The sequence below is a fragment of the Alosa alosa genome, chromosome 1 (genome assembly GCF_017589495.1).
Source record: "Alosa alosa isolate M-15738 ecotype Scorff River chromosome 1, AALO_Geno_1.1, whole genome shotgun sequence".
Classification (NCBI taxonomy): Eukaryota; Metazoa; Chordata; class Actinopteri; order Clupeiformes; family Clupeidae; genus Alosa; species Alosa alosa.
In genome coordinates, this window is record NC_063189.1 from 20853003 (window position 1) to 20877227 (window position 24225).

At 40.8% G+C, this 24225-nt stretch overlaps 1 protein-coding gene across 2 annotated transcripts; it reads right to left on the reverse strand.

Annotated features, from left to right (window-relative positions):
• Window positions 1-17768: 17768 nt before the first annotated feature.
• Window positions 17769-23459, reverse strand: LOC125301753. 2 transcript variants are annotated; one of them, XM_048254472.1, is made up of 3 exons: window positions 19667-21183; window positions 19278-19420; window positions 17769-18770 (listed from the first exon to the last, which is right to left on the reverse strand). In XM_048254472.1, exons 1-3 carry the CDS (start codon window positions 19801-19803, stop codon window positions 18022-18024), a joined length of 1029 nt encoding a protein of 342 aa, XP_048110429.1. In that variant the 5' UTR covers window positions 19804-21183; the 3' UTR covers window positions 17769-18021. The 2 variants fall into 2 exon arrangements, 1 of the variants encoding a protein (XP_048110429.1); XR_007194796.1 differs by lacking the exons at window positions 19278-19420; window positions 19667-21183 and adding an exon at window positions 23423-23459.
• Between the last annotated feature and the right edge of the window lie 766 nt (window positions 23460-24225).

Consider the following 24225-nt stretch of genomic DNA (forward strand, 5'->3'; position numbering starts at 1 on the left):
AGACCATCCATTACCAGCCTCCCTCAATGATGATGGCTGTAGACACTGGCTCCAGGTGGATAAGAGTTGGATCAACCGTGTGTCATCATCAATGACCGTCAGCAGCCCAAAGGAGACTTGTGCCCACACGTCCTCACCATCAGTAACCTGTAAAAAAAATAGAAACGCAAAGACAACAGTTGACTGATTAGTTATTATGACCGCGCAGCGGCGTGGCGGTCATATAGGTTTAATCAGATTTTTTTTTTTTTTTTTTTTCCTTTTTCGCATGCCCAAATTTCCGTCAATGATTCCCGGGACACTGAAAGACCGGGGTACACGAAACTTGGTGGGCATGTAACCCCACATGGATAGCATGGAACCATCGTTTTTCGTTTTGATCTGTAGCCCCCCCGCTGGACTGGACCCCCCGAAAGGAGGGTAGGGCAGACACAGTTTTCTGTGAATATCTCGAAAACCGTAGGGTTTAGGAGGACCATTTTTTTTGTATGTTGATCTCAAGGGGCCATGTCAACCCATTCCATAACCACTCATTTCATGTATAGCGCCACCTAGTTAAACACAAAAAGTAAAAAATGAGGTGTTGTAATTGAAGGTATCTGTGACCTAACATAGTCAAAACTGCACGAAATTGGAATTGTAGGATCATTATGACACCCTCTGTATGCACGCCAAGTTTTGTGGAATTCCGTTCATGGGGGGCCACACAATAAATTAATTTATGTTACTATACACCAACTGGCCTGTAGGTGGCCGGAGACAGTTTTCTGTGAATATCTCGATAACCGTAGGGCCTAGGAGGTCCACCTTTTTTATGTATGTTGGTCTTAAGGGGGCATGTCAACCCATCCCATTACCACTTATTTCATGTATAGCGCCACCTAGTTAAAAATTAAAAAAAAAAAAATTAGGTGTTTTCATCACAATATCTCTGGCTGACAAGGTCAAAACTGCACGAAATTAAAAGTGTAGCATCATTATGACACCCTCCGAATGCATGCCAAGTTTTGTGTACTTTCGTTCATGGGGGGGGCCTTACAATAAAATAATTTATGTGTACATTTAGTGGCGATACACCAACAAGGATTCCCGGGACACTGAAAGACCGGGGTACACAAAACTTGGTGGGCATGTACCCCCACATGGATAGCATGGAACCGTCATTCTTCGTTTTGATCTGTAGCCCCCAGCTGGACTGGACCTTAAGAAAGGAGGGTAGGGCAGACACAGTTCTCTGTGAATCTTTTATGGTATGTTGGTCTCAAGGGCCCACATCAACCTGGCTCATAATCACTCATTTTGATTTGCCCCCCGGTCCAAAATGAAAATGCAATATTATTCTGCTTTAATCGCCCCTATCTTCAGTTAAGATGTTCAGAACTGCACCAAATTTTATGTGTATGATTGACCTGGCATTCTCTGGGGGTCTGGGGGTATGCCAAGTTTCGTAGAATTTCATCCATGGGGGGGGGGGCTAAAAAATTAGGTTATGTGTACATTTAGTGACTGTACACTCATTGGCCTGTAAATGGCGGTGCACACATATAAACATGCACACACACAGGCACCCACATACTATCGGTATTAGAGCGGCCGATACATAATTACAAATTCAATAGGATCAAAAAGAAAGCCAAAATATTCATCATCATCATCATCATGGCTGCATTTTCAGTATTGGCGATAAGTAGTCGTTTGTCCACTAGATGGCGCATCGTTGCAGTGAGACGTAATTTTTTTGGAAGTTAAAAGTGGGTTGAAAAAATAATGGACACTTCCTACAAGGACTGTAATTTACCATGGCGAACATCTAATAAGGACAGGACGATGTTCACATGAAGTGTAAGTGAGGATGAAGTGAGGATGTTTATCGGACATGCTTGGTTTTTACTGCAGGTACGTTAATCTTGTAATATCAATAAGGACCTAGGTAATGTTACCGTTAGCGTTGGTTGAGTGATGGAGGCCCATTTGATTGATTGCATTTGTAGAAAACTATAAATGCGGTTATACCAAGCAAATTGATAGCAGCACTGTTTGTATCTTTCGACTGTCATTTATTGCACGTGCTACAAAATCATTCTGTGCAATGGAAGATTTACCAACGTTACACCGGTCTGATACAGTTTTGCCTATACATGCGTGAGACTGAGGCGCCTGTTTATTTTGTTTTAAGTCGCGTGCAGGGTGTGAGAGGGGAATCGATGTGCTTTGATTCCAGCTTGGTAGTTGTAGTCTGTGAAATTAAAAAAGCACGTGTGTGTGAAGTATCCAAACAATGACACCTTCATTTCATTATGGCTGCTTTAGCAACACACCTTAAGCTACTGTGTAGTGGGTCCCATTTAGAAGTGGCTACTTCATTTCGCTTTCCTTGACTCATGGAACTGCGTGAATGTTATTACAACTTTTCGCCACGATATGGCAGTTTAAGTCCGCTTTGATACTGTAAGTCGTAAGCCATTGGTTTCCAAAGGAGATTTTATTTTGTGTCGCCAACATAGCCTATTGACAATTTATGTTGTAAATAGGCCTACCTTATAATCCTACCTGTAGCTTGGGGAAGCTAACCGCTTTCTATTAGGATCTAGTTTGTTAGTTACAGTTTTGTCATAACTCCCTAATGCATTTTTGCATTTAGAATAGCCAGAGCGTGTATATCTCAATCTGAAAAATTAAACAATATCGGGTGCCTATGGACTAGGCTGGGTGAACCCAGCCTGATCTGCCCGCTATTTATTTTTGATTTCTTAAAGATTGAGCTTGGTCTGATGAAAGCCAGACTAGCCATGGACCTCAGTTACACAATGCAAGGGAACATGAATCAGCCTATATTTGCATGAACAATAACGGACAAAAGCTCTTCAACTTTGGCCCGTTAAAATGTGTATGAACAGTCTAGCTTAACGCATTTCATCAAGGCCCATTTGGACATGTCAGTTATTTGCACCACTGGTTAGATGTAAAACAGCATTTCGTTTCAGACTACTGTTACTTAATTTGTGCATTAACAATAACGTTTCAGACTACTGTTACTTAATTTGTGCATTGACAATAAAAGTATTACATGAACTAAAGATGACTAAAATCTTATGTAGAAGAAGAAATATTCACAAAAAATCCATCCATCCAAAAATTACCTTTGTTTTTGATAGCTGTTGAAAACGGCATGGAACTGACAAAGATGTTTTTGTTTATAAATACATAAAAAAAAAAAAATAAATAAATAACATTATGCTGATACCTTTTGCTTTTCCCAAATACAATGTAGCCTACAGGTGTAAGTGACCTTTCATCAATCCAGTTGCAATGGATGAACTGTGATGACCTGCCCTACTTGTGATTGTTTAGAGATTTTAAAGGTTTTATAACAATGCTACATCTTCTTTGGCTATTCTACAATCTATTCACCTTTTCAGCACAAGTAGGCTACTTTCTGTGCAGCCGCACACACACACTCAGGCATGCCAAACAAGCATACACAAAAGTTTCAAGAGTGGGGGATGGAGTAAAAGATGGAGACAAATTGAAGTGTGATTTATTTTCGCGGAATGGATGTACAGGACTGAGCGGCGGTCATATTTTGTACCGCTATGCGGTACATCTAGTTGTTAATCACATGAGAGCATTTTTTTTGTCACTGTGTAGCACTGTAGCACTCTTCCATCAGCACAACGGCACTGTACCCTCGGCCACACAGTGTGTGAATATAAAGCTGTGGTAGCTTCTCGTCTAGCCTACGTGTCTATCTGCACGCAGAGGGCGATGAGAGACGATTATAGATGTGTCTGTGGGCAGTGTGTGATTTCTGTGCATGAGAGGACATAACATGTACAGTATGACCTGTGTTATGTCACCTGTGGTGTACATGAGAACAGGTGGGATGATCGCCTGCTGTTGGGGGCTGCTTGGTCTGATCTGGTTTAGTTTAGTAGAGCAGTTAGTTGCCCCAAAACCCTTGTAGCACATAACCTGGGCTGCTAGTTGAAGTTCAAGGTGTGTTTAGCCGTTCTTCATATAAAAACTCAGATCTAAGTGGCAGTTTGCTACACAGAGAGTGGGGAGAAGAAAGCATTAAATACACATTGATCAGTGACCGACTGTGCTGAAGGCCTGTTTATCTGATATCATTAGTTGTAAGGTTTATTATAAAAAAAGTTGGTAACACTTTACTTGAAGATATCTCCATACATGACACATGAACCCTAACCCTAACGTTAATGATTTGTTTATAATGTTTATGACACATTCATGACAGTGTCATGTCAGTCTTATGTAGATACCTTCAAATAAAGTGTCACCAAAAAGTTAATACGATAACAGACAAAGGAACTCTGTTGAGGCACTTTCTTAAACAACCAATGGCAGCCTCTGATCGTATCATATTAAACCTTGGCAGTGTATGTTCTTTAAAAGATGAACAACTGATGTGTGAACAACTGTGAAGAAAATAATTGGTGAACCACTGCAGGGGTGAAAGTAAGCCGGTACTGGCCGGTACGGAGAACCACTAAAATATTTGGAGAGGGTACGCTGTACCGGAAAGAAAACTATACTGTCTCTGAAAAATATAGCACTTTCAGCATGACAACACAACTGCTAACGTCAAATTACCAGAAGCAACACGTTTCCCCCAAAATATAAAATATATCGTTTGAACTGTTTGAATTAAACTTGGACAGACAACGAGCAACATTACTGTATTCAAAAGTGTTTTAGCAGACGGACGTTTCTTGGAAATTCCCAAATAAAAAAACATACAGGCTAAAGAAAAATAATGTTTCTACTATTTTGCAGTGCTTTCTAAATACGGCTTAACCAGATCTTGATTATACTTTTCACATGAAGCACTGACATTGTCACAATGCCACACTGCTAGTAACTTTATCATATGCATGTGTTTTTATTCACCCTCTGCATAGAATACCAAAGGGTTGACTGCCTTATTAAATGTTCTGAAATAACAAATATAACTAATATATTTTCTCAGAAATACTTTAAAGCAGTAAGTTTATATATACAGTAGTGTATGCAGATCTGCTCAATAGGAATGTCAAATAATAAGCAATAATGAAAGTGTTTTAGCAGACAGAAGTATGTTGCAGTCTCCCAAATAAAAAGGCATGACTCAAAAAAACGTGTTTCATGATATACAGTAGCCTATATAAAAAAAAAAATGATTGGAAGTGGGAGCGAGCAGAGTAACTAGGTTAAATAAATAAAGAAATGTTGAAATTAAGTGTTTGCAATTTATTCATAATCAAAAACAGATGCAGGTGGGTTAAAGAGTGATACTAGAGTGATAAGAAGTCCTAGTGAATGCTTGATAAGTAGACTATAATACAGTAAATAAACAAACAAATGAATAATAAATAATAAGGCTAAGTGAAATTTTCGGCGCGCGCTCTGGGCGCGCATTATAACTCTATATCATAGTACCACCAAGAAATAAAAACTACTTTCACCCCTGAACCACTGTGAAGGAACGAATTGGTGAACAACTGGCAAGGTGTGTGAACAACTGTGAAAAAAAGAATTGGTGAACAACTGTCAAGGAAAGAATTGGTTTAGTGAGAAAATAGTGTTGTGATTCACATGGCAAAATGTGTCACCCACATATTTTCTTCATGTATTCTGAGGTTAATCCTTGTTTTGGGTTCCATAACCAATATGTTATTCATTAGCCATAACATTGAGTAAATGTGCCAAGAGGCCAGGTCTTATGGGAGTGTGTGTATGTGTCTAGGTGTGTTAGTGGGTTGAAAGTAGACAGTGGGTTGCTCTTGCTGTTTGTTAGTGTGACCTTGACTAGGCAGAAGGACAGACGCTGGCTACAATGTGTGTAAAATGGACGTGTTGTTTTCTCTTTGCCGTCCTCCTCACAGGTACAGACGCTCATGAGCTGCTTATTATTATTATTATTATTATTGTTATTATTATTGTTATTGTTGTGTCGTCGACTTTATTTTACATAAAGGCGATTTACATTATACGGTTTAACAAGTTGAAAGAAGTTGCATCGTTCTTAATTGGAGAGAATACAATACCCTGGTAAAACTTATTCCTTATCTGTGACTTGCCTAATAAGTATCATATTTAAAAGTGTTTTTTTTGTCTCTACAGTATCGACGTGTGAGGTGTTGAAGGTGCGAGAGGGAGAATCAGTCACCCTGAACATAAGGGGGCATGTGGACAAGAACAACTTAATAGCATTTGAGTGGTCTGTTAACAACATGACTATTGCAGACTACAGGAATAGAACAATTTATATTGATCCACATTTTAAAGGCAGAGTAGAGTTTGACGAGGACACCTTCTCTCTGGGGCTGGGGAATCTGATGAAGAATGACTCTGGTCACTACACTGCAGTGAGGAATGTTGATGGTAAACCAAAAGAGATGGTGGCTGATTACAGCATTTCTGTCCTGGGTGAGTCAAAAGCTGTCATAGTAGCAATATTGTTATTTTTTGACATGGTTAGAGCATTAGAGGAGAGTATGAATATGACTACTTGGTTGTGTGTGTGTGTGTGTGTGTGTGTGTGTGTGTGTGTGTGTGTGCACCGTTTGTCACTCTTGCCCTGATGAAGGCCTAGATGGTGGCCAAAACATGTTGGTAACATGGGAAACATGTTGGTTTCAGTAACTAGCATATTTCATAAAGCGGTTTTATTCCTAAAATGAGTGCCTTGGCGTCCCGCATGTTTTTTGAGAGTATGAATATGTATACTTAGTTGCCTTTTGATTGTGTGCGTGTGTGTGTGTGTGTACAGAGCATGCAGCAGCCCCGACTCTGACTGTGGTGTCTAACTGGTCCAGCAGTGACTCCTGTAATGTGACTCTAAACTGCACAGGACTCAACGTGTCTCTGATCTCCAGCTGTGACGGCACCTTCTGCTCTCAGGAGGGAAGAAACAGATTCCTCTCCATCTCTCTCAATCATGCCACCGTCTCCTGTAACCATAGCAACCCTGTTAGCTGGAATCAGACCTTAATTGAGCTTGAGCCTCTCTGCCAACTGTCATCATATGAACACATATTAGCCATATATATTATGTTCAACTGGTAAACCATACGTATGTATGTTCTCTGTAGAAAGACAGACTGATACACAGAGGTGGATAATAGAAGTCACTTTTGGAATTGTAGCTTGTGTAATCAGTGTTATGATTGTAGCTGCTATTTATTGGCGGCACAAGAGCAGAGGTAAGGCTGTAAATCTTTCTGTAACTCATGAGTCTATATCATACACTTTGACTTCATATTATACATTACTATTCCTATACTGACATTTTATTATTATTTATTTATGTATTTATTTATTTCACTTTTCATCTGGAACATAAACAGACCACAATATCCAGGTATGTCAGTCATTTTCTGCATTACAACTATGAAATAAATCAGACTCAAAACTTGTATATGTGTGTATCACACCTTAAATAATAATAATAATAATAATAATAATAATAATAATACCTTATATTTATGTAGTGCCTTTCAAGATACCCGATGTCGATTAACAAACATAAAGGAGGAGTATGGAATGTGGGGTCTTCTATAATAACGGATACTTTTGAGAAAGATACAAACATGCAAAACTTCTGAGTCTGATTTGATTACTTACATTACTGTATTCAAAAATGGCCATTTACTGGAAAATAATTCTACTATTTTATTCTAAATTCTTGATTATACTTTTCACATGAAGCACTGACATTGTCACAATGCCACACTGCTAGTAACTTTATCATATGCATGTGTTTTTATTCACCCTCTGCATAGAATACCAAAGGGTTGACTGCCTTATTAAATGTTTTGAAATAACAAATATCTCAGAAATACTTTAAAGCAGTAAGTTTATATATACAGTAGTGTATGCAGATCTGCTCAATAGGAATGTCAAATAATACTTTGATCATATTTGGAGTTTAATACTTTTACAAAAGGCTTTCTGGGGCTTTTTGCCTTTAGATAGGACAGTGAAGAGTGACAGCAAACGAGTGAGCTCTCTCAATAACATCCATGGTGTTAGCCAATAGAAATCCCTATGGTTTGATACTAGACGTACAGGCTGAGCAAATTAATTTGCCGCCGCTAGGGTGCGTCTAGATTTCTAGGCTAGATCATCCCTATATTCCCCGGGTTCTATGTTCCCCGGTTAGGGTTAAAATCCTATGTTCCCCGGTCCCATATCAAAGCAGGGAACATAGGACCCGGGGAATATAGGTATGCTCCCCAAAACAAACTCAAGATCTCGCAAAAGAAATTCGAGATCTCGCAAAAGAAACTCGAGATCTCGCAAAACAAACTCAATATCTCGCAAAAAAACTCAAGATCTCGCAAAAGAAAATCGAGATCTTGCAAAACAAACTCAAGATCTTGCAAAAACAAACTCAAGATCTCGCAAACCTAGTCAGTGTTTGTCCCCAGTACCTTTTCTCAGTTTTTTTTTACCTTCGTTTTTTTTCTTCATGTCACCTCCAGGGCTTCGTATTAGAGAGTCTATTTTCATAAAAAAAAAAAGCTAAAAATGCAATATTGCGTTTTTGGCACTCAAAGTCTTAATTGACTCTTTTTTAGTAATGTCTGTCTGATTCATTTGTGGCCTCTGTATTGTTGTGGTGTATCACATATTGCATACCATGTAGGATGCTGTTTAAGTGCTTCACGTCTCTGACAAACCCTGAGGTGTTTAAAGCCTTGCATGTTTTTTTCTTCAATACAAGACAAACTGGTCAAATCAAGGTGGAAACGCACTGCATTAAGTTGAACTGTAGTTCACCTCAATACTTCAAGAGCAGAAAACAATACATTTATTTTTCCAAAGGAGGAAGCAAGGAAAAACAGAAGGAGGTCGTCAGTGAACTCAATCACAGAACCAATCACCTATGCTACTGTCAAGCACCTACCTGTGCCAATGGCCAAGAAAAAGCCAGTCAACATAGTGCCACCTGAAATCCTCTATGACACAGTGAAGCATCTATCTGTGCCAATGTCGAGGAGAGAGCCAGCCAACATAGCGCCATCTGAAATCTTCTATGGCACAGTGAAGCACCTACCTGTGCCAATGACGAGGAGAGAGCCAGTCGACATAGCGCCGCCTGAAATCCTCTATGACACAGTGAAGCACCCAGTGACATCATCTCCCTGCCAGCCATGTCTAACATGTGAGACGGGCCCATCAGAGTGTTACAGATTGAGATAGAGTCTGACTTTAGAAATATTATTGAATGTGAACTGTCAAGACATTAAGACTGGCGCTAGGCTTAGAGAAATTGAATATAAATAATAATTATAACACCCATTTTCTGTACGGTTTTATGTGGGATCCGTGAAGATGAAGCATGAAGCAAGTTACATTTTCTGGGATAGCTAAATTGGCTGGGAATATTTGAAGCTCAGTTTTTAAAAGATTGATCTAAAGGTGACAATGCCTGAGCCAAAATAAAACTTCACTTAGTTATGCAAAATTTTAGAGCACAAGTTGAGTATCAACCACATAACAGTGAACACCTAAGTGGTGCAAATAGAAAATAGGCAACATAGGCGGGGTCCAACTACTTATCATGGAAGTATACCAGTGGGAAGGTCATGGGGTCATTTTGACACTTTTCCCCACCGAGGCATGTTGATTGAAAATTCAAACAATGTAGAGAAGAGGATGCAATGAATGGCTTTGCTACTTGTATTGTTTCAGCCGCAGTTAATGTAAATCTAAACAAAAGTAACAAAAACAAGACTGAAAAATGCTGGTTATGAGGTTGATGATGACATGCCTCGTGATCTTAGCCACTGAAATCTTCCAAATGATCCCTGTCCCACAAATATTCACACAAAGAAACAGTCAGCCATAACATTTTATTTTATTATAACATTTATTTATATAATAAAATGTTTAAATCAGCCATAACAATTTATACAAAAATAATTATCAGATGTTTACATTAGCTCAATTACCAATGATATAGACATAATTTTGATCCATTTTTGCCATTTACTCCTGTATTACTACATTTATGATCATATGAATGATGTTTGTTGTTTGTGAGAAAATGAGGAAATTATAAATAAAGTAACAAAATAGAAACAAGATTTTTGATCATTATTGATGCTTATTTCTTAGAAAGTGCTTGAAATGTAAACATTTTGTAACTTTGTGTAGGAATAGTAGGTGCAGAAAGACAACATTCACACACTCCTACACTCAGACACGCACGCGCACACACACACACACACACACACACACACACACACACAGTAGGCCCAGTTATGATGAGGACACAGTTAAGGTATGATAACTTACAATTATTACACACTCGGGTCCAGTACACCCGAACACACCACATATATAAGTTATGTGTAGGGGGGGTTGGTGTACCATTGAAAATAAGTTATTTTTTATAGAGAGAAAGAGGGACGCCGGTGCAGCTCAGATGTCTTCTTAATTTTCAATTTATTTAGTACAAGGTGTAAAACATACGACTAACGTTTTGATGTAGTCACATCTTCATCAGAGTCAGAGTTATTTTTTATGTTCTTCACAGAAAATGAGCCAAGACCAATGAGTCTGAGTTTAAAGAAATAATAAATAGCATATTAAGCAGGATAATGGACTCCACAGTGTTCGGTTCACAGAAAGTAATTCGCTTACAAGGTGTAGTACTACCTCGAAAGCATTACTGTGAACCAAACGCTGTGTCGTCCATTATCCCTCACATGAACACCAAATTTCATAAATAAAAGTGTAAGAAAACTGCTCTCTGTAACCTTGTGACCTCAAATCCCCTAAAATAGAGACTATGGTGATGACACCATATTACAGGTCTATGTTCTCTTTTCACTATGTCCAGAGTGCACTGATAGAAGGCCTAGGATAGTTAACTTGAGGCGATAAAGTACAGTCCACATGTTTGTGTTCTTAGTGTACTTTTGTTTACCCAGGGCTCCCCTTAAAAATTATGAGATTTGAGATCTCAATGGGACCCACCTGGTAAAATAAAGGTTAAATAAATGTGTGTTTGTGTCTGTCTGTTTACATATGTCTGTGTATGTGTGTGTGTGTGTGTGTGTGTGTGTGTGTGTGTGTGTGTCTGTGTGTGTGTGTGTGTGTGTGTGTGTGTGTGTGTGTGTGTGTGTGTGTGAAAAACACATTTGAGGATGGAAATAATCAGCAGCTTGATTATTGCTTTGCTTTATCATGGGAACCGGGACAACACACTATAATCGTTTCCACAGATGTGTTTTGTCACCTTCTTCAGAGTAGACGAGGCTTCTATCAGGCCCGAGTATGTGGGAGGAACCGAAAGTCACATTCACATCAGACACACTAGCAGCTGTCACACAGACTAACACCTTGCTGAAAAGCTCCTACATGTTATGCACGCGTTGTCTTACATTTCACAAACTGTTTTACATTTCATTACCTGTTGTACACTGTTATAGCTGTACATATGACAAATATATCATATCTGAATCTGAAATTTCAGAGATCATTTGAGATTATCTGTGCTAGCAGCCAGACACAGTGAACAAAATTGACCTCTTCAACCTGTGAACCTGAGTAAAGACACTATCTTACAATTACTTACATCTTACAAGATTAACGTGTTATATATAGAGCATTATTTAATATTTAAGTTCTTGTGTAAGCACTTGTTGTGTTTCTACTTTTAAATCTGTGGGTTCTTAAAGCCCCCTTATGCAGTTTTCTTCGCTGTTTTCTCGCTTTTTGCTCACAGGTTTCACTGCAGAGCTTTACAGCTTTAGGCCTATTTTACGACCTCAATCGGTCAGTCTGCCGTTTCCTCTTTCCTTGTTCCTCCCACAATGGTTTACTTGCTTTCTGCCTCTTTTCGCTGCCTCTACCATGACAAATGTCTGAGAAACTCAGTTCGCTACCTTGTTCTAGCTGGTGCCTGGCGTGTATGTGCAGTGCTGTAAAACAATTTGTTACATCGCGAGGCTGCGAGACTATCTGTCTCTGAGTCCGGCGGCACGCTGGCCCAAAGTTACATCTATGTTTGAGAGTGACCCATATCAGATATCTGTGTTTATATGGTTCACTAACTGGTATAACACTCGAGACAATGCACACCAGAGGAATATTTGTCACCAAAATGAAAGCCAACAAACAGACGGCACTGCAAATGTACAAAATAAGCTTGTATTAGGGTATTACCTGTAGTTGTTCATTTTTGTTTCCAAATTATCTTGAAAAGTCTGCAAAATAAGCTGTCAAAAAAAAGTGGAGAGCCTTAATGCAGCTTTTCCATCTTTTATTTTAATTACACCATTCAGCCAGTTGTGCGTTAACGTGAAACGGAAAGCAACATGGTTAGATTAGATTAGATTCAACTTTATTGTCATTGTGCAGAGTAGGCTACAAGTACAAAGACAACGAAATGCAGTATGTAATGTTATGCGAAAACGTAAATGATCGTGGGCATTTTCAACTATGCGCAAGTAGAAAATGACAGGGAATATCCGATCTGCCTGTTTAGACTGCAGTCGCATTGGCACATATCCAATTCATATCGGATTTATTTGAAAAGAGGGTGGGAATAGTGCAATATCAGTATAGACTGAGGTTTAAGATTAAATAAAGTGCAAGGCAGTTCAGTGCAATGATAATGTATTAATAACAATACTGTAACTGTAAGGTTGAAGTACCCATGAGGTAGATGAGCATAACAGTGTTGATTGACTTTGTTCAGTGTAAGGGTGGGGGGTGTTTCTGAGTGTTCAACAGAGTGACTGCTTCAGGGAAGAAGCTGTCGGCTGTTTTTTTGTCGGCTGTTTTTGGCAAACAGTGCCCTGTATCGTCTACCAGAGAGAAGGAGGTTGAACAGTTTGTGACCAGGATGTGAGGGGTCTGTAGAGTTTTTTGCTGCCCTTTTCCTGACCCTGGACCGGTACAGGTCCTGGATGGAGGGAAGGTCAGCTCCAATGATCCTCTCTGCAGCCCTAATTGTCCGTTGCAGTCTGGCCCTGTCCCATTTGGTGGCTGACCCAAACCAGACAGTGATGGAGGTGCAGATGAGAGACTGAATGATGGCCGAGTAGAAAGTGGTTAGCAGCTCCTTAGGCAGATTAAACTTAACAGATAATGTGCCAGACCACACCTTAGGTCGTTAATTGCCACACCCTTGAGTGCATTGTTCAATAAAAGAGATGTATCGAACCCAAGCGGCCCTCAAATCGGTCGGGCACATCTAATTAAATACAAAATCTTTGCATTACCCTTAAATATGCATATATTTTAAGTGATGTAGGCCTCATTGGCTATCATTCTGACTGATCAGAGCCTTGAGCACATGATCTCCATAATAGTCTATACAAGCAATTATTAAAGAAGAGTTTCTGCTTGAATTCAAAGTATCATTTCAAATTATTCAATAGGCTACATTTAAACTACACAATGCTATCAGCTATCACTGTAGGACAACTGAAATAACACGAAATAAACATTCCTGTAGGCCTACTACCTACCTACATTGCTGGTACATTTTGGAACAGTATAGTTAATTATCTTTAATGTCTTCCAGTAGCCTCGTATAGGTTATATAGTTGGCTTGTGCATGAATGACTTTCGTGGCCTTGTTAGGATTGCTCGGGTATTGAACCCGGGTCTCCGGTGTGTCAGTCCGAAGCTCTACCACTAGACCACAAGTCGGGTTGTAAAGACCCAGTTGCAGAGACAAGTAGGATTGAAGCAGTTTACTTGGCAATGAAGCAAAAAGGCAAAATCCAGACAAAATAGCCAACAGTCCAGCAGGTCAAAAAATACAATTCCACAGCAGCAAAAAAACAAGTTTTGAGGTTGTTGAGTTATAAGTTCTCATTAATCATAAAAATGTATATTATGTTATGTTGCTTATTATTATTTTGTATTTTATATTATGCTACTGCCTGTTGTATGCCAAAAGAGTTCGTTGTGCGCATGTGTGAACAAATGGGACTTTTATTTTGACTTGAGTTAAGTGAATGTAAGAACTTCGTACTTGGAAATGTGTTACCGCTCCCTCGGGTACTGATGTTATGCCAGTGCTGTGAGATGTAGGCTAAACCAACAAATAAATAATATAAAGAAGATATACTTGAATTATTCTTTAATGGATGGATTACAACAATATATTGAACATCATGGCGGATAGAAATGAAACCTTAACAGGTTATGGGCCCAGGCGCGCCAATGCTACAGGAGGAAGATGGCAGAGGCTAGTCTTCGACGGAGACGAAAATAACTACGAACTATGGGAAGTAAAATTTCTTGGTCATCTGAGAATAATGGGTTTAAAAGAAACAATACTGTCTACCCGGGATATAGACAAGGAAAAGAATGAGGAGTGCTACGCAGAACTAATCCAGTTTCTCGACGATAAAAGCCTGTCACTGGTAATGCGAGAGGCGACTGATGACGGCAGGAAAGCTCTGCAAATACTTCGAAGTCACTACGCCAGTCAGGGTAAGCCTAGAATTATCGCCCTATACACTGAACTGACTTCGTTAAAGAAGGAGTGTGACGAGACGATAACAGACTACATTATCCGAGCTGAGAAAGCGGTGACTTCCCTAAGAAACGCAAAAGAAGTAATAAGTGATGGACTGATAATAGCTATGATTCTAAAGGGACTGCCAGATTCCTACAAACCTTTCGCTATCCATACTACACAGAGTAGTGAAGAATTGACTTTCACCCAGTTCAAAAGCAAACTAAGAAGCTATGAAGAGACAGAAAAATTTGATGATAAACACAAATCTGACAATGTGATGAAAGTGCACACAGCATCCGTGACCTGCTACGGATGTGGAAACCGCGGTCATATTGCCCGCGATTGCCGCCAAAAAGGCGTACCTAAGTGGTGCAGCTACCATAAAAGTTCAACACACACTGACGAGACATGCCGCTGGAGAAAGGACGGGCACAAAGATGAAGCAAAGCAGGCTGCAGAAAAACAAGAGGAGAAAGAACAAACATTTGTGTTCAAAGTCAGCCAAACATTTCTACCAGACAATATCACGAGAAATGGACTAATGGTAGACTGCGGAGCAACATCCCACATCTTAACGGAGAAGAACGATTTCACGAAACTTGATGAGAGTTTCGACCCAAAGTCACACTACATGGAGCTGGCGGATGGAGCCAGGATGAACAACGTGGCATTAAAGCGGGGTGACGCAGAGGTGTTGCTGCTGGATGTGGAAGGGAAATGTGTCAGGATCACTCTAAAGAAGGCCTTGTTCATACCATCATACCCACAGAGCATAATCTCCGTTCAGGCTGCTACAACAGATGGGGCCAAGGTGATCTTCCAGGAAGGACAGAATGAACTGATAAGCAAGGATGGAGCTGTGTTCCGCATAGAAGAGCATGAGAGACTGTACTATCTGAAAAACGGTAAATAACCACAAACAATGTGTTGATGCATCAGTTACTGATATGATGTCCAGGGACAAAGTGAGTCTAACTTGTGATGTTAAAACATGGCATGAGATCATGGGACATTGTAATGTTAGTGATGTGTTGAAATAACCTGAAGTGGTAGAGGGTATGGAAATCAAAGGTAATACCAAACTAGACTGTAATGTTTGTACTGAGGGAAAGTTCATCAACAGCAGAAATAGGAAAACCGACACAAAAGCTGGTGAGGCCCTAGAGTTGGTACACACTGACTTAGCAGGTCCCATTGAACCAACTTCTCAAGATGGCTATAAGTACGCAATTTCATTCACAGATGATTTTTCAGGGGCAGTATCTGTTTACTTCCTTAAGAACAAGAGTGACACTACTCTAGCGACAGAGAAGTTCCTTGCAGACAGTGCACCATACGGTAGAGTCAAATGCATAAGATCAGACAATGGCACAGAATACACAGGCAATGCATTTCAGTCACTTTTACGAAAAAGGGTATAAGACATGACACATCATCTCCGTACTCTCCTCATCAAAATGGTACAGCTGAGAGACAATGGCGAACCATCTTTGAAATGGGAAGGTGTCTGTTAATTGAGAAGGGATTACCAAAGGTTCTGTGGCCTTATGCTGTTCAAACTGCAACTCACATCCGAAACAGATGCTATAATGACAGAATTAAGAATACTCCATACTTCATGTTGACAGGAAGAAAGCCAGACCTTTCTAAAATGTGGGTTTTTGGATCAAAATGCTATGCGTACAAACACAAACATAGCCGCTCAGATCAACTTCTTGGTTCATCAGATGGACGTAAAAACAGCATATTTACATGCTCCAATAGAGGAAGACATATACTTAGAACAACCAGAGGGTTTTGAAGAGACATCTGATACAGGAAACAAGTTAGTATGCAAGTTGAGGAAATCTCTGTATGGCTTAAAACAGTCTGGAAGAAACTGGTACGAACTTTTAAATGATCATTTGGAACAAAACAACTTTGAGAGAAATCAGTCTGATCACTGTGTGTATAGAAAGCAGATTGAAAATGAGACAATCATAGTGATCATCTGGGTAGATGATTTGATAATTGCAGCAAGCAGTGAGGATCAGCTCAACAGCTTTAAAGAAATAATGAAGTCTAAATTTAACATGAAGGATCTAGGGAAAATATCTTATTTTTTGGGGATTCAGTTTGAGCAAAAAGAGGGAGAAATTAAAATGAATCAGAAAAGGTACATTCTCAAAATGCTTGAAAGGTTTGGAATGTCAAACTGTAAACCAAAAGCTATCCCATGTGAGTTAAAAGTGGAGTGTAATAGAAATGAGGAAGAAAACAATAACGAGATTGAGAACCCCAAAGAATACCGTGAACTTGTTGGAAGCTTGATCTATGCAAGGACCTGTACCAGACCAGACATTAGCTGGATAGTCAGTAAACTGTCACAAACCCTTGCAAAGCCTAAAACACATGACTTAGTAGCTGCTAAACATGTTCTGAGATACCTAAAAGGTACGGCTGACTATGAGCTGTGTTTCAAGCAAACAGACAAGACTTTAAGTCTAATAGCATTCAGTGATTCTGACTGGGCATCTTCTGTAGAAGATAGGCGTAGCACTTCAGGATACTGTTTCAGCCTGACAGAACAAGGCCCTGCTATTTCATGGAAGTCTAAGAAACAGCCAACAGTGGCACTGTCAACCTGCGAAGCTGAATACATTGGTCTAGCAAACACTACTCAGGAAAGCATGTACCTGACTCAACTGCTAAATGGCATGGACAGTAGTGTTTACACTTGCACCACGATGTATGGTGATAATCAGGGGGCCATTGCACTGAGTAGAAATCCAGTGAATAGATCAAGATCTAAGCACATTGATGTGAAATATCACTTTATCCGTGATGCTGTCAGTGAGGGAAGAATACATATTGTGTACTGCCCAACAGAAGACATGGTGGCAGACATTTTGACAAAATCTATCAAAAATTAAAATTGTAAAGTTCAAAGGTTTTCTGTTTGGGAACTAAATATTGGTGATGACATTGTACATGGCTTAAGATGATGAGAACAAGTGGGGGTGTTGAGTTATATGTTCTCATTAATCATAAAAATGTATATTATGTTATGTTGCTTATTATTATTTTGTATTTTATATTATGCTACTGCCTGTTGTATGCCAAAATGTGCAAGAGTTCGTTGTGCGCATGTGTGAACAAATGGGACTTTTATTTTGACTTGAGTTAAGTGAATGTAAGAACTTCGTACTTGGAAATGTGTTACCGCTCCCTCGGGTACTGATGTTATGCCAGTGCTGTGAGATGTAGGCTAAACCAACAAATAAATATAAAGATATACTTGAATTATTCTTTAATGGATGGATTACAACAATATATTGAACATCATGGCGGATAGAAATGAAACCTTAACAGAGGTAGAAACAAAAACATAACATCAGAATAACAAGGTCAAAAAGAACTCACGAAAACCAGACTTGATCAGCATTTTCACCCGAGTGACAACTCAAGACTGAGCAAAGAACAAAGGAAAACCAGTGGCTTAAATAGTGAAGTTAACAAGCACAGGTGAACACACTAATGACTAATTATCAAACATGGAAGGTGAACAGCAACAGAAAAACCCAACAGTGACCCCTCATGGACAAAACTGGAATTACAGGCACAAACTCATAACAGGACCCCCCCCCTCTATGAACGTCTCCTGACGTTCCCTCTGGGGCAACTTGGGTGATCCCGATGAAAGTCTTTAATGAGGCCAGGATCCAGAATATCCCGAGCCGGAACCCAGGAGCGCTCCTCTGGACCATATCCCTGCCAGTCCACAAGGTATTGGAGACCCCTTCCGACTCGACGGGAGTCCAGAAGGCGATGTATAGTGTAGACCGGTTTCCCGTCAACGATCCTAGGAGGGGTGATGGTTTAGTGGCAGGTACCAATGGACTGGTGGAGACTGGGCGAAGGCGGGAGACATGAAAGGTGGGATTAATGTGCATAGTCCGTGGAAGCTGAAGCCAATAGCAGACAGGATTAACCCTCTTCAAAATCTTGAAAGGCCCTACAAACCATGGGGCCAGTTTGCGGGACTCCACCCGCAAGGGAAGGTCACGTGCTGAGAGCAAAACCCTTTGCCCAGGACGCAATGATGGAGCAGATCTGCGTCGACGATTGGCCTGGAGTTGGGAGCGGCGAGCAGACCTCTTCAGAGCCAATGGAACCTTGTGCCAGACACACCTGCACCGTCTGACATAGTGATGGGCAGAGGGAACACTGACATCTGCTTCTTGGTCAGGGAACAGGGGAGGCTGAAACCCAAACTGGCACTCAAAAGGGGAGAGACCTGTAGAAGAACAAGAGAGAGTATTATGTGCAAATTCAGCCCATAGGACAAACTGACTCCAGGAAGAGGGATTAGAGGAAGCCAGGCAACGGAGAGTGGACTCCAGGTCTTGATCAACCCTCTCAGTTTGCCCATTGGACTCCGGATGAAAACCAGAGGAGAGGCTGGCTGTGGCCCCTACCAGCTTGCAAAAGGCCTTCCAAAATCGAGAGGTGAATTGGGGCCCCCGATCAGACACAACATCCAGAGGCAGGCCAAAAACCCTGAAAACATGGTGGCACACAATTTCTGCAGTCTCTCTGGCAGAGGGGAGTTTGGGCAGTGGAATAAAGCGACAAGCCTTGGAAAAGCGATCCACCACCACTAAAATGACTGTGTTACCCTGAGAGGGGGGGAGGCCAGTGATAAAGTCCATGGAAATGTAGGAACAGGGGCGCTTGGGTATAGGCAGGGGGTGGAGGAGGCCAAGAGGAGCAGTATGGGGGTTCTTGTTTCTGGCACACACACCGGACAAGCAGCAACAAAAGCCTTTACATCTGTGGTCATCCCTGGCCACAAGAACCGCCTCTTCAGAAACTCCAGCGTTCTTCCAGTGCCAGGATGACTTGTCAGCTGTGAAGAATGCCCCCACTGCAGGACCCGGGAGAGTACTGAGGAGGGAACAAAGAGACAGTTAGGAGGCACATTACCTGGACTCGGCTCCTTCTGCTGAGCCTGGCGGACCACAGTCTCAATTCCCCAGCACACAGGAGCCACAATCTTAGAGCTTGGGAGAATAGGTGATGGCATACTCCCCTTCTCTGACTTATAAAAGAGTCTGGACAAGGCATCTGGTTTTTGATTCTTGGAACCAGGTCGATATGATAAAATCAAAACGATTAAAGTAAAGAGCCCACCTAGCCTGCCTGGAGTTGAGACGGTTTTTGTGGTCTGTCCACACAACAAAAGGGTGTGCCCCCTCGAGCCAATGCCGCCACTCATCTAAGGCCAACTTGATAGCTAGGAGTTCCCGGTCACCCACATCGTAATTCATCTCAGCATCAGAGAGGCGGGAAGAGAAGAAGGCACATGGGTGGAGCTTGCCATCTGTAGGACACTGGGAGAGGACCGCACCAACTGCAACATCCGAGGCATCTACTTCAACAATAAACGGAAGAGATGGATCAGGCAGTGTCAAGATGGGAGCTGAAGTAAACCTCACCTTGAGATCTTGGAAGGCTCGTTCTGCCTCTGGAGTCCAGATGAATGGGCCAGGCTTCTTCCTAGTGAGGTTGGACAGAGGAGCAGCCACAGACCTGAAGTTCCTGATGAATTTCCTATAGAAATTAGCAAAAGCCAGAAAACGCTGAACCTCCTTGACAGAGGTAGGTTGAGGCCAGTCTCAAACAACTTGAGTCTTCTTGGGATCCATGCGAAGGCCTCCACTAGACAGGATAAACCCCAGGAATGAGACTTCGGAGACATGAAACTCACATTTCTCTGGTTTGACAAAGAGGTGGTTGTCAAACAGAAGCTGCAGGACCATTCTGACATGGTGAACATGTTCAATCAATATATCATCCAAGTAGACAAAGACACAGCGATTCAACAACTCTCTGAGGAAATCATTTATGAGCGCTTGAAAAACAGCCGGTGCGTCCACTCATCGCCTTCGAATCCGGATGGGAACGGCCTTTTCCCGTAAGCTCAGGACAGGAGGAACGGAAGTGGTCAGGTTTACCACAATATAGGCAGCACTTCTCCCTCATTCTACGATCCTGTTCAGCTTGAGAGAGACGGGCTCCACCTAGCTGCATAGGTTCTTCTGTAGCAGGAGGTGTGGTTGGGACCTCATGGGACCACTGCTTAGAACTCTGGGTGGAAGGACTGGCTCCAGAGGTTGGGCGAAATTCAGGCTGTCGTTCTTGATTCCTCTCCCGGAGTCTGTTAAGCCGGATGGTCTGATCGATCAAAGTCTCTAGGTCAGGAGGTGGATCTTTAGCGGTCATCTCATCCTTGATACCACTGGAAAGACCATATCGGAAAGCTGCCATGAGAGCCTCCATGTTCCACTTGCTCTCTGCTGCAAGGGTGCGGAACTGAACAGCATAACACTGGAGGCACCTTGACGCAACTGGAGCAGTCTGTTGGCAACATCCCTGCCCCCTACTGGATGGTCGAACACCCGACGCATCTCGTCTGTGAAGCTTCTGTAATCACTACAGGAGACCCCCTGCTGTTCCCAGAGGGCCGTTGCCCATGCCCGGGCTTTCCCGATAAGTTGGGAGATGATGTAGGCGATCCAGGACCGATCAGTAGGGAAGGAGGAGGGTTGGAGCTCGAAAGTCAGAGAACACTGGGTAAGAAATGCTCAACAATCCTTATGATTACCGTCATAGCTCTCAGGAGAAGAGAGTCAAAAAATACAATTCCACAGCAGCAAAAAAACAAGTTTTGAGGTAGAAACAAAAACATAACATCAGAATAACAAGGTCAAAAAGAACTCACGAAAACCAGACTTGATCAGCATTTCCACCCAAGTGACAAATCAAGACTGAGCAATAAACAAAGGAAAACCAGTGGCTTAAATAGTGAAGTTAACAAGCACAGGTGAACACACTAATGACTAATTATCAAACATGGAAGGTGAACAGCAACAGAAAAACCCAACAGTGACCCCTCATGGACAAAACTGGAATTACAGGCACAAACTCATAACAGGCATACATTTCCGTCAGTCCACAGTCTTTTAGCCCATCTTCACCAAGATAACCCAGATAGAACTCACCGCTCTACTTTGAGAGACCAACCAGCACTCATGCCATCGATGTTGAATTTTGGGCGTCTGACGGAAACTGATGAATCTGACCGACAATTAACGTCGATTTGACACTCTTTGCTGTCCGGGTTTGCAAATCATTCATTTAGAAAATTTAAGTTGCACTATTTGTTATTATAATCACAGCACAACCTTACTATAATTAGGCCTACCATTACAATATCACAATTAATAAGTCATCATAATCATCATCGTCAGCATGGCATGTCATAGGCCTACCTACCTGCTCCATCACTGAATTGTTATCATGTTGCTCTACACTCCACCACCTGCTCAATGTCCCTCTGCTCTATATGCTTGCTTAGCCTACATCTCCTCGTTCAAACTCAACGAACTTCATCATGTTGCTGACATATGCTAGCCTACTTGCAATATTGTATTTTTTATATGATATTGTAGCTTCTACATTGGTGTTATTTTGCACAATTGGCACTACTGGCACCCGCCGCAATTTCGTGTAGGCTACTTCGATTAACTTTAGATGCGCTCACAGAATCCTGGCTCTGAGCCAAAATGGGAGGGGCCTGACGTGAGCTGTTATTGGATCAGTCCAGTGTCAATATGGAAATGTAACCAATGGGCCGCTGATTGTCCTTCTTTTGGGCCGATCGTTGGCCAAAATAATTAAATTATAGCTATCGGCCCAAAAGGTGCGTCAGCCCACCGGGAAAATGCCCGGTATGCCAGATGGCCAGTCTGCCCATGTATCGAACCGTGGGTCAAAAATTGTGATACAAACCGAATCGTGAGTTTGGTGTATCCTTAGTAGTTTTGTTTAGTAGATTAATAGTTTACACGTCCATGCTGAACATCAAAATTGTTCCACACATGAGCAAAATTTTGGAATTGGGTCACAATTAACTGATGTTGCAAACATAACATCAGACAAAAAAAAAACGGGAAGTAAGCAACCACAGGATAAAAACAGAAATATAGTTAGGGGGAAAACATGTTTCGTTTTTCACACTCTTTTGTATTTGACAAGACACACAGAGAGACATTTATTCATGTCCTCTTCATAGCTTGTGAATTAATGATTAATAAATTAAGAATTCAGTACCAAAATCTTTCAGGCTCCTCATTATCTCATTTTTGACTGAGGTGGCCTTTAGAGACTTTTGCATCTAAACTCTTCAAATGCTGAAATGCATGTGAAAGGGATATATCTTCTCATCTCCTTACCTCTCACAGGTATGACTACTTTCTTTGTAATGTCTTTGTCAACCTTTTTAAAGTTTGAAGTTTTTTTAAAGACTTTTATATTGAAAAAATCAACTGTTGTGAAAGGTAGCAGCAAAAGTAATGACATCAACTAGCAACACTCATTCATTAGAGCTACAACCCCATTTTTCTCCATATCTCAGAAACTAGCGAAGATACCTAAACTGTTGCATGGTTGTTGTTAGGTACAATAAGATTATTAACATAAAGAAAACACAGGCCATAGCATGAAAAGCTTTACATAATTGAATGGTGTGACTTATTTGCTGGCATTTACAATCCAATTAGAAAGTACATTTGTAATAGTAAAGGGTCATTCCATGCCAAATCAACAGATTTCAGAAAATGTTCACACCTGACCATCTTGGATTTGCTTAATTTACATTAGGTTTCACTTTAACTTTAAGTTTAAGTTTCACTTTAAGTTTCTACATGAGAGTGACATGACACTGTCATGACACTAACCCTAACCCTAACTTGTCATGACAAAAACCGAATGACACTTGTCAGAAGCAGGTGACAGAAGTGTTGTCATAAATGTTTATGACTTGTTTATAATGTTTGACACATTCATGACAGTGTCATGTCACTCTTATGTAAATAGGCTACGTACCTTGTTTCGCCCTGAAGGGACTTATTTTCCCATAATGACCGGCGTTCTATACATTATCCCGCTTATTATACGGCTATATTATATTGCCAAAACGAAATAATAAACTCCCCACGATATGACTAGCCTACATAGCCTAGCCTATTTGTTACCGTTCATCGTGGCATTTGCTGAGAAACAAATAGTTCGCAACACACGCTGCTGAACTTGAATCAAACATTCTTTAGAACACAGCTGATCAACCGTCTGCTTTCACATTTAAATGAAGTTCCAGTCCTTGCGTAGTGATATGAAAGACGTTTCAGAAGCAAAACCCGTTGCCATTGACAACGGTAATTATATTTTTGCAGCGGTTTATTTTACCGTAGAACGTTGGGAAATCCCATTCAAGTCAATAGACAGAGCGTTCTACTAAACAGAGCGTTCTACTAGCATTGTGAAGAGCCGTAGCCTATAATAACTTCAAGTAAAGTGTACAGTAACCCAATAATGTTATTATACCCTGTGCAAAACTTTAAGTTTCTATCTACTTTGTATCCATTCTGAGATATGGATGTTTAAAAAACAGGGTTTTTTATGTTCATTGGGTAATTACTTTTTCAAGGAGTATTCAACTTGTAAAATAATAGGCCTAAAGTTATATATTTGCCAAGCTATGATTTTTTTGACTGAAATTTGCAATAAATTGCATTCATGAAAAATTTATGTTTTGTCCACAATATCTTCACAATGAATCCCATCAGATCTTTTTAATTTATTAATACTATTGTTTTAGTACTTTCTTATCAGGGCAGTTCCAGCATTAT